This window comes from Carassius auratus, chromosome 9 (genome assembly GCF_003368295.1).
Source record: "Carassius auratus strain Wakin chromosome 9, ASM336829v1, whole genome shotgun sequence".
Classification (NCBI taxonomy): domain Eukaryota; kingdom Metazoa; phylum Chordata; class Actinopteri; order Cypriniformes; family Cyprinidae; genus Carassius; species Carassius auratus.
In genome coordinates this window covers 6,600,632-6,613,029 of record NC_039251.1, presented here as the reverse complement: position 1 = coordinate 6,613,029, position 12,398 = coordinate 6,600,632, and the positions used below count along the sequence as shown (strand labels likewise).

General features: G+C 33.7%; 1 protein-coding gene across 3 annotated transcripts in view; it reads left to right on the top strand.

The window, feature by feature from the left end:
* Positions 1-617: 617 nt before the first annotated feature.
* The window catches only part of rbms1b (RNA binding motif, single stranded interacting protein 1b), a 57,902-nt gene continuing 46,121 nt past the window's right edge, over positions 618-12,398 (top strand). Inside the window, exon 1 of one of the 3 annotated variants that reach the window (XM_026271146.1) lies at positions 618-838. In XM_026271146.1, coding sequence (XP_026126931.1) covers positions 770-838 — 69 coding nt within the window. In that variant the 5' untranslated portion in view covers positions 618-769. Of the gene's footprint in view, positions 839-8,384; positions 8,529-12,398 lie in introns of those variants that run through there. The other 2 variants (XM_026271144.1, XM_026271143.1) reach the window with 2 other exon arrangements.

The following is a 12,398-nucleotide window of genomic DNA, read 5'->3' as shown; positions in this document are numbered from 1 at the left end:
AAAAACAACAACTATTAAACAGATTTAGAAACATGATTGCTCGATTCTGAACGTTAGTCAGATATTTGGCTACATGATTGATATTACACTCTTATTATGACCCTTTTTGCCATTTCATGACTATATCTGTGTTCGCTTTAAACGTTAACATTTTGACAATGTACCCCATATGTTGTAAAAGAACTGTATTTAGTCAGTAAAACTGAAAATATTCAAAAGTAGTTTCACTTTTAAGGTTTGTCATGGGGAATATATCCTTCCATAAAAACAAAACAAAAAAATGTGACAACTTGCCCCATACTTGGCTCATAAACAAAATGAGCAGGGTCACATAATGCTGTCAAGCAGTTTCAAAATAGTATTATAATCTATACATTCTAATGTCTCGTCTAAACAAAACAATATGTGCACAAATAATTCAAACCCTTAGTAGGGTTACAATATTTTTGCATTGCTTTTTTTACTGTATACTGCAAGTTTAAAGGCACTGAAACATTTCTCACAGACTCTCTCTGATGAATTCTTAGCCACTGCTTTAGATGCACGGTGTTTGGTTGCTGTTTATTAGTCTGTGTGGCAGACTTTCGAGCAGAGTTTGTGTGCACCGGAGGGTGGCTGCTCTGCTCTGTTTTGTTCTCTTTTGCTCCACCTCTCCTCTCCTCTTCAGTCCCATCGTTTGGACGTCGACAGCAGCGCTCGGTGTTGGTTATTCTCCGGGTTTCTGGTCTGACAGAAGTGACATTCACGTCTTAATTTACCGATAATCTTCATGGGCAAGGTGTGGAGGCAGATGTACCCCCAATACACCTACTATTACCCCCCTTACCTGCAAGCCAAGGTACGAAAATCAGTTTCACTTGATGATTGATATCGCATTTGTAAACCCGAGTGCTGTGTGTCATGTTTTATCGGATACTGTGCGGTATTTTAGGGAATCGGTCGATGTTGCAAGCTACTGCTGTAACGTTAACTTTGTAGCATTAGGCTACTTGAGGGGATTCTCGGGCGGACATTTTAAATCGTTTTTTAAATCAGTCAACTCCACATATAACCTAATCGTCACTGCTTTATATGCAGTGCTGGTTTAAACTCGTTGTGGTCGTCGTTTATTTTGGCGTTATTGAATGTTTTGCTGGTGTTCTTGGCCAGTGAATTCCTGTGACATGACATCGCGCGCTGTCTGAACTCAATCTCAGTGAACTCTAGTGTTGTTGTGGTCGATTCTAATGTGAACTTGTTCATTTATCATACTAGTTTATACACTTTTGAATTTGTATATATATGTATTTCAAAATAATAGTGGTTTAATTGTAAGGAGACAGTTTATTTTGTTTGTTTACACAGTCAAGTGGTTGACCGATATGACCGATATATGTTAGCTAATGCCGATTTTACAATTAGCCTACAGAAATCGAAATTGTTTATTAAACGAACACTTACTATTATATTTAATAAAAATAGAATATATAAATAACGTCTTATTTATATATTTTTTGGAACATGCAGAAATCAGAGCAAGCCGAATGTCTGATATATTATAGCTAATTAAAATTAATCGTGGCCAGTGAAATAAACTCTTATTATAAAAATATATTGGATTGTTGAATTAATATTACTTATTAAAGAAATACTCTTTGACACAATATCTCTCTCTCAAATAGAAAAACAAAACTGAAAATGTTTTTATCCATTGACAAGGCTATTGTTAGATGTTGTTGAAACTGAAACTTTCTTCAGCTACTTCAGTCAAGTCAATAAATCCCAGTCATCGGGTGATAATCTTTTATCGATGGCGAAATATTAGCTGATTGATTGCTCTTGATCTTCTATATTGTTTTAAATGGTGTATTTAGTGCAATCAGGTAAATATTTTGACATTTTAGTGCATTCAGTTAAAAACCATGCCTATAGTCAGATGCTTGGCCAAATCATTCAAATATCATAAAACATTTTGTATATATTTCCTCATTTACTCCACACTCCATTAGCATCTTTCATTAAAAATGATATTGGTTGACCTGTAATTTTCTGATTTTTTTCCTTCAATGTTTTTAATACGCTAAATTAAACATGCAGTTTTCACACTGCTTAATTTCAGTTGTGTTAAAAGGCTGTCTAAAAGAAGAACATAAGAATTGGCATGAAATATGGACTGTAAATACTGTATGATGCTAATCGGGTTTCACAAAGCTTTATGAAAGTAGCCTATTGATTTGAGGAAACATAAATCATAAATGCTACATGTTTTTGTCAGTCAAAGCTTTGCGTGTCACGGTTAATGCAGTGGCTGCAAATGTTTTGTCTTATTAATATGGATGTGGATGAAAGTTCTGCTGACAGAATACGAGTGTCAAATCAGTATGAGATTTTGGACGTTTTATGCATTTATATGCCCTCATCTCCTGCAAGGCCTTATATTTCACTCCTATCAATGTCAGTGTGTCAACCCATCTTAATCTGATGTAGGCCTAATTATAAGGAAAACATTGAAAACCGGACTTGAGTAAAGTTTGATCATTGAGAATTTGTTGGATAGTAAAAAGTGAATTTTACTTTTTTTTTTTTTTTTAATCAGTCAAAATAAAATTATGTTGGTTAATGTTTAAAAAATTAATTAAGGCGGTTCTAAACAAACAGGAATAAAAATGTTTTTTTAAATACTCAACTTTGTATTTTACAGTGGAATATTACAATACCTAATTTTTATTTTGTTTTTATTTTGTATTTTTTATATTATATTTATTAATGGTAATAATAATTATAATAATAAAATGCAAATAATTCAATAATTAATAATAAAACATATTTATAATTATTAATATTCTTTTTAATTGCATTTTAAATAGCAATCACAATTTTTTTTTATCAGATTTTTTCCACGCACATCATGCATCCCTCACATTAATTATGTCATCCAAAAATAAACGTTGATTCAGTGGCATAGCAAACTACATTTTGATATAGCTTTTCTTTATATTTTTGATATTGGTTTTCATTGTATTTAAATATTCAAATATAAACACAGTATTTATTCTTACACCTATATGCACTGATGAATCATGTACAGTAAGAGCTGGAAGTAAATAGGATCAAATCTTTAATTAGTTTAAATTAATTTGTGGCAGTTGATTGAAATAGAAGTATAGAAAGATATCCATCTTTCTACCTTGAAAGAGAGTCAAGGAAGATTGAGGTTGCACAGGAGATGCTATGAAGCTATGTATTGTTGTATAGCATGTTGACTTTATGTGGGGCCAGCAGTATGTACATAAGCATCCTAAACCAAACACTGTAATATACTTACAGCTATACAAGACAGAGTCCATAAATGCTCCATAAACTCCACAGTCAAGTGGCCAGAATAAATAAACCACATTTTTAGTCCACACCAATTATCTTCCATCATCATTTCCATCTTATTTTTGTAATAAGGATTTCATTTCTGGTTCAGAAAGTTTCCAGTGTCTGTATTTTTTTTCTATTTTTGGGCACATGCCCTTGTAGGAGCTTGGAAGAAGTTGAGATGCTTTTGTAAGATAAGCTTTGACAGGGAAGGGAGGATGGGCCTTTTTTATTATTACAACAGCTTGATTTCTTTCAAGGCTGGAAGCCTACAGCTTTTGTCTTCATTTGAGAGGAGGAGAGGTAGTGGAACACATTTATATGGCTCTCTACTCCACTGTTTACAGCATAATGTACAGCTTAAGATACAAACTCATCATATGCATTGAGTTTGAGCAGATTTGATTGTGATTCACTATCTATCAAAAGGTTCAATCTCTCAAAACCTGTCAAAAACGCACATTTCACACTATCATATTTTGCATATAATGAAGCATGCTTTAGGACCATTAGGGTTTTTGCATTATGACATTATTGTCATGCATATGTAATTATGCTTGCATATCATAATGCATAGCAGCATTTTTAGTTTTCAATTTATGTTGATTTAAATAAAAAATTGTGTATTACAGCCATTTATAGGAATTTTAAGATTATATTAAATGTAATGTTATTGTTGTTGAACAAATGTCAGAAAATAGTGGCAAATATATGCAAATGGAAATATAATTAACTGAGATGTCAAAAGGGTCAAAACCGGTCAAAAACATTCCCATCATACTGTGTTTCATTTTGTTTATAGAAAATGGAACATGTTTTTAAGAACCATTAATGTTTTTGCATTATGACATTATTTTTAAGCACATTCCTTGCCAAATTATGCTTACTGTAATGCATAAATAAATGCATTTACTTTGACTTAAAAGTTTTTGTGTAACGAAAAGTTTTTCGATTGCATTAAATTCAATGTATTGTCATTAGACAAATGATAGTGCATAAGGGTTTAGAAAAGTATATGAAAATGCAAATATAATCTGGGAAGTGCAGAATAATAAATTCGGCAGTAGTGTGCAAATTGTGCACAGTCAGTGCAAAACAGTTTTTAGCAACAGTATAAATGGAAATACAAAAAAAATCTATGCATTGCATTATGGCATTGAGAAATGTGGGTGAATTTTGCAATAATGTGCAACTAATGTAATTGTAGTAAAATAAGCTTAATTTTCATTATGCAAAATATACTTCCTTTTTTCTCAGCATTTTGATGTTAAACCTGAACGTATTTTTATGAGATTGCAGTATGCATTTTCTTGAGAATGCATGAAATGGACTGGGAATTATGTAGCTCTTTGAGAAGCAACTGAACTGTAACAATTTATGCATGTTAAATTTACGTGCAGTTGCATTATCACCAGTGTTCAAAAATGCATTGTTAATAACATGAGTAATATTTAAAAAGCACCAGTTTTTCATCCGTGTAGGTGGGCTGGCCGTGTCAACATGAGCCTGTGATCGAGGGGTGGGTTTTAGCACATTAACTGCCATTGGACATTACACACAGAGCCTGCAAACAAAGCCATTGTGAAGGGCCTATACAATGTTTACAATAAAGTCTGAAGAGTTGCCTGGCAGCAGAATGTACACAATTAACCAGCGCCGCGGCGGCCTCATTATATGCGTGCCGAGCTGAAAGAATCCCAATTGTTCTCCTATGATAGCCATTCTGGGAACTTTTTGACATGAGGAAAATGAGGGACCGGCTCACAATACTACCCACCGCGGCGGTGAAGCGCTCTGCCAAGGGCCTGTCTCACAAACACAGACGGAGAGCTGGAAAAGCCCTTCAGCTTAACTGACAAGGTCAATGAGAGCCACACAGACGCGTCTGGTATTAATAGACCTGCTTTGTTAGTTTGTGTAAACGGGCAATTCAGTAAATGTGTAAGTAAATATGTGAAGACCGGACGGGGTAAAAATGGTGGACTGTGGGATGACGCTATAGTGAAATCTGACAGCCGGTTGAGTTTCTGCTATAGCGGAAGCTATTTGTGTGTGGGTATCAATGCACAGGATGAGTTTATGCCATGTGGGGATGATGATGAAACCTTATGCAACAATACAGAGCATTAAACGTTAAAGAATGATTGCATTGAAACTTTATTACTGTAAACATTTTGTTTTGATCATTACATGAGGCTCATTCAAACAAAATTTATAGCCCATCTTGGTTACATAATATGTGACCCTGCAACACAAAACCAGTCTGAAGTTTCTGGGGTATACTTGTAGCAATAGCCAAAAATACATTGTAGGGGTCAAAATGATGAATTTTTCTTTTATGCCAAAAATCATTAGGATATTAAGTAAAGATAATTTGTAAATTTCCTACTGTAAATATATCAAAACTTCATTTTTGATTAGTCATATGCATTGCTAAGAACAACTTTAAAGGTGGCCATATAATGTCAGATCCTAACAAACCATACATCAATGGAAAGCTGATTTACTTATATAAATCGTCACTTAAGGCTGTTTTTGTGGTTGAGAATCACATATTAGCTTGAATGTTTTTCAATCAAATGTTTCATAATCTCAAACTTTTGTGCGATATTTTTTTCAAGTATTAAGTTAAAAAAAATTTATCTAAAAAAAAAAAAAACTTTGTTTTATTGTTTATTTATTTATTTAACTTTTTTAAGATGATGTGAAGCTGTTGTTGCACAAATATCAAAACTGTCATTAATTTTTTTTAATCAATAATCTGTTTTAATTTTTTTCTTTATTTTTTGGTACATTTAAAGAAGTATTTAATTCACGGTATTATCCATATATGTACACTAGTGCCAGTCAAAAGTTTGGGATCAGTTAGAATTGTAATGTTTTTTAGAGAAGTCTCTTTTGCTCATCAAGGCTGCATTTATTTGATCGAATATACAGAAAAAGAATCAGTAATCTTGCAAAATGTTATTACAATATAAAATAATGTTTTCTATTTTAATGTCTTTTAAATTATAATTTATTTCTGTGATGCAAAGCTGAATTTCCATCAGCCATTAGCAGTGTCACTTGATTCTTAAGAAATCATTTTAATATGCTGATTTATTATGACTGTTGGCAACAGTTGTACTGCCAAATATTTTTTTTGGAAACTCCTATACTTTTTGAGGATTCTTTGATTAATAAAAAGTAAAAAAAAAAAAACAAAAAAAAAAACATGTATTCAAAATATGAATCTTTTCTAACAATTTAAATCACTTCTTTTAACACATCACATAACACAACACATAATAATTTAACAAATCCTTGCTGGATTAAAGTTTTAATTTCTTTCAAAAAAGATCTTTTTTTGAACTGTAGTGTAAATAAATGCTCTTCTTTTTAGCTTTTTATTCATCAGAGAATCCTGAAAAAATGTTCAGAGGTTCCAAAAAAAATATTAATAGCATATCAGTTTCCATCACTGATAATAAATCAGAAAATAATAATGATTTCTGAAGGATCACGTGACATTGAAGACCGGCGTAATGATGCTGAAAATACAGCTTTGCATCACAAGAATACATTTGATTTTAATGTATATATTAAAATAGAAAAACTTTATTTTACACCATAATAATGTTTCACAATGTTGCATTTCTTTTCCTGTATTTTTGATAAAATAAATGCAGCCTTCATGAGCAAAAGAAACTCCTGTAATAAATACAAAAAATTGTTCTGATCGCAAACTTTTGACCGATAGTTTGTGTCTATATATATGTGTGTGTGTGTGTGTGGGTGTGGATTCATTATCAGAGTTTACAAAAGCATCATAACTGACATGTCACTGTGTTTCCCTCAGAGCAATTTACATACACTTATTTTCTGCAAATAACCAGTTTACATATTAATATTTCACAGGAAATATACATTAGTGCTGTGAATGCTGTGTTGGTTTTGATCCCAAAAATCTTCATAATCATCATGTAATTTTTCAATCTCCAGATGTACTTTGGAGAAATATTTAGTGTGTGTTGTGCTCATTTTAAAATTACATGTGTGGGATGCGGGAGCGAAATCTTGCTTTGTGTCATGCAAATACACAAATCATATTACAATCATGAATTTTAGAGGATCTCATTTGGCTGAATCTCTCTCAGGACCCCATTCCAATTCCAATTTAGACACAATCGTACACTAAAGACTGCAACCTAACAAACTGGATGCAGTCGGCATATTTGAATAAAACTAGATCACTCCTGTTATCATCAGAGATGTCTCAGCATGCCGTGTTATGGTTTTTGCAAATAAATTACAAATACACATTCTAAGCATTCTGATCTTCTGGACTATTTATTAAAATCAGTCGTTCTTAATGACACCGAATTCATCCTAAAATAGACTAATTTTAATAACATATAACATTTTGAAGCGTTTGCATTACATATGCATGATATTGTTAACCTTCTCTCTCTGTATATATCATAAAAAATATTATTTTACTATTATTTGAGCATGCATACAGCACAGGATGCGTCATCCCACAATGCATTGCCCTCAACCTTTCATTTCTAATGTGATGTAAATGAACTCGAAGTAAATGCAGCCATGATTTTAACATCAATTTTCATGACTCAGTATTTGCTTGAACTGCAAACTGAGTGTTTTCTCAGGAAAAGCAAGAGCTAATAAATCTGTGTTCCTCAAAGAGAGAGGTCACCCTAAGAAGAAAATAAGAGGGGGAGTAAATGACAGCATTATCCCTTTAAATGCAATATGGAGTAGCTTTGCATTAAAGCAGCTCCATAATGCATAAACCTAAAAAGTATTTTTTCTATACAAAATAAGCCCATCAAGGCTATGCATCGTGATGAGCTCATGACACATAAACATTTAGCATTGCATAATGCACTTTGAAACGCCGTAGGCAGTGTACAGTGCATACTGTGCAGTAAGTTCAGTAAGTAGTAAGACAGTGTTTCATTCCCAGCAGCCCTGCACACATCCAAACTCTCTCTCTCTCTCTCTCGTTCTCTCTCACTGACTATCCGTGTGAAACGGGCGTCTTCCTGTGCGACAGGCGCATGCACACATGTAAACACGCTGCTTTCGCAGTGACAAACTCGAAGCTGTCACTGTTGATGACTACAATGTGGCCCCCGTCTAGAAGATGGGGCCCTCGATTCGAGCCACACGACAGAGGCAGGAAGGTACGTAGGACGGCACTGTTTCAACAACAAATCGCAACATTTTATTTATACAGAGCTAATGGACCGAGACCGAACAATATAGGAAGTGACAGGCTGAAATGTTTCTCCATTATGGTGGAAGGCAGGGAGAACGTGTCGAATGTGGTCTGAAAAAGTTGCACGCTCGCTTTAACGTCGCTCTTGAGAGTTGCATCGGAGTTCAAAAGCTTCTCGTTTAGCAGTTCAGTATGGAGAGAGACAGCGTGCATGTGTGTAAGTGTGCATGGAGTTATGCACATGCATGTGTGTGTGCTGCTCACGTGTTGTCAGGTAGGAGTGTGATATACAGTCGCTCTGATCGCCTGCTGTGGGGGAGGCGAACGCTTTCCTCTTCATTTGTTTTCTCTGCACATTCAGCATGGACAGCTGTACCGTGTCAAGCAGGGCTACTTTATGGCTGATTTGTGGGTTGCTTTCCTGTAAGTTTAACGCTCCTCTAGACTTTGTTAAACATCCTTGCTATTATAAACCAGCAGTTCTTAACTGGTTTTGCTTCTGGACTCTGATGTTTATCGTGCAACGTCAACAAAAATGTCCTGAAATTGACCGAATTCATATTTTGCATGCTATTCCGAAGGATAAATATTTGTATGGGTACTTTACAAGTATATCCTACTTCATGTGCAGTACACTCATGTAAAGCAAGATATACTATTGTGTATATAGCACATCTCGGCTGCGTGATGGTTTATATCATCACAAATGTAACTGTTATCACTATACAACCCCGTTTCCACTACAGAATTAAAATAGATGCGTAATTGCAACATTTTAGCAATTCTGAGAAAATCATATAATATTGGAATAAAAAATTAAACTTGGAAATGCTTATAAATCTGTTTATATCTCGACTGTTTTCTCCTGTCAAAATTGCGAGAAACAAAGTCTGAATTGTGAGATCAAGTTACAATTACCTTTTTATTAATTTATTTTTATATCCATGGTAGAAACCGTCTTCTATATATCATCCAGATCTTTATATTTATTGATATTTATAAGTCCCATCTATTTCTGCATACAGTATTTTTCCGTAAAGCGATATATAATATAGCAAATATCTGCTGGTATCTTTGCAAACTGTAAGCTATGTATCTATCGTCCAACTCTAATCTGCTAAACGCACCTATAGGGCATGAAGATATTAATATATAACAAACATAAAAATCTGGATTTTCTGTAAAGCTGCTTTGAAACAATGTGTATAGTTAAAAGCACTGTACAGATTAATTTGACTCGACCTCCCCATTTATTTCAGCTCTTGATGCACACTTTTTTTTTTACGATGCAGTCGGTTCCTGGCCAATTAAATCAAAATTCCTCCCTTGCGTTTTTCCATTACGATAATGTCAATTATGTTTTTCTTTTCTTGAATTTTGCTGAAAAAGGCAAGTTGGTATAGTAAGAAATCTGCTAAGAGTGTAAATGTCTGAAGTTAAAGGCTAATAAAAGAAAGATAAGAGTTGTTTCAGTTAAGTTTGTGTTCAATATTTTGCATTTTAAGTCAATATTTTTGACAGGGCATTTCTAAATGTCTCTGCATGTTGTGCCAGGCTCTCGGTGAACTCACTCTCACTTTCTATCTTTCTGTAATTTGGGATGACCGTGCTAGACTATGGTCCTGTTTCAAATGGCTCCCTCTCACAGTCCTCTTCCCAGTTTACATTTTAGGCAAAAGTCAACTGTGAAGTTTGAACTGGCTCATAGTGGTTGCAAATGAAAAGATGTGCCATTTTGGACCAGGCATGTATGTGCCATGAACTTTAATTTGTATGTGAAAATATATAATTGCATTTATTTTCTAGAAACCATTTGTGTGTGTGTGTGTGTGTGTGTATGCATGCATTTATATTATGTTAGCTTATTTGCTCTCTCTTTTGTTGCCTTCTCATTTAATTTAGCCCTGACCCTCTGCTTTAGCTGAATCAGGCTTTCTACCTTATTTGCCTGTTGACATGCTGCCATCATTCATACAAACACACACATACACAGCAGAACGAGTCCGTCCTTTGAGTGCAGAAAACCACATTATTCCACCTCTCTTCTTATGTAATGTTTTCAAATTCATCCGTATCACTTTGTCTGTTTTGAAAATATCCGGATGCTTAAGCTAAGGGTCAGGACGCACGAGGTCGCAGAAAACAATTAATGCTCTGCTTGAATACATTCACATTGCAGCAAGACTTCATTTATTTGATCAGAATTGTAGTAAAATCTGTAATATTGTGAAATATTATTAGAATTTAAAATAACCAGTTTAAATTTAAATATATGTTCAAGTGTAGTTTATTTCTGTGATCAAAGCTGTATTTTCAGCATCATTCCTCCAGTCTTCAGTGTCACATGATCTTCAGAAATCATGTTAATATGCTGATTTGATTCTCAAGAAACATTTCTGATTATTAACACAGTGTTAAAAACAGCTGTGCTGCCTCATAAATTTGTAAGGCAGTAAATATTTTATTTTTCAAGATTCTTTGATGGATAGAAAGTTCAAAAGAACAGCATTTGTTTGAAATGTTCAGCATTGTTTTTTTTATGACATTATAAATATATTTACTGACACTTTGATCATTTTTATGCATTAATTAAATTAATTTTTTATGCTTTTGTTGTCTCAAATGCATCAATTGACTACAGTGAAACTTTTGCCCCGGTATTTCAAATATTTCGTCAGTTTTTATCTCTGTTTGTGGCATTTATTCTGAGAACTGGTTTATTTCTGACGTAGAAAGCTATTTTGTGTGTAATTGAGCCAAATCTTTGAAGCCCGACTGCTTTGTTTCTCCTCTGATCTGTGGCTGGTGTTGACGCACTCATGTTTGCTCTGTCCTGAATGGCAGATGTTTTCCAGTCTGGTTTTTCAGTCCACAAACAGGAAAATGATAGGATCCAAGGGCAAAGATCTTCCCCCTGCTCTCTCTGTGTGATTGTAAATGACCTATTTATGTCCTAACTATCCGACTTAAACTACTGTCTAAGCACGATCGGCCAGAGCCGGGGAGTATTGATACCACAAGGTGTTTTCGGTGCTTCTAAGATCACATTTATATTCAAAACAGTGAGTGAAATGGAAAACTGATGAGCTCAGGGAAAGTTATTTAAGAAGACAACAGGAAATGCAGTGTTTAGGTGTGAGGATGTGCCTTACATTCATCACAGCCTCAGAGAAAGAGCAAGAGAGACGGAGAAACACGAGACGATCTGCATACATTTTAGAAAATGAAATTTTTCTTTCTATTTGTGTGTAAATGGATGAGTAGCAGCAGAGAGTGAAGAAGAAGCATCATCATCATTAAGTGTTTCTCATGCATGTTCATCCATCTTTAATGCAATGGATAAAGTTGGTAATGAAGATCCAGATTGAGCTGGAGGAAGCTCATACTGTATAATGTATATGAGAGTTTGCATTTGTGCTGCTACATGTTTTGGTCACTACATCATTCCCAGACTTCCTTTGCTCTGTTATGTCATTATTTCAATGTGGTTTCTGGTTTGTGTTGGATCTCTGCATTAATTTGATATCATGATATCAGTACTAAACATCAACTTTTTAAATGATTTAATTTTTAAAAAAACAATTATGCTGTGAACATCTAATGTCAACTTTGCATTTGTTGAATTTTTTCATGTTGAGGCAGATAGATAATAGAATATTAATAATTATGTATAATAATGATAATAATAATAATGATAATACTTTAAATATTTAATTTATTTATGATTGATTAATGAATTTCATTTAATAAAATTACTTAAAATGTTATGTGTAATTTTTAAAATGATTTTATATATATATATATATATATATATATATATATATATATATATATA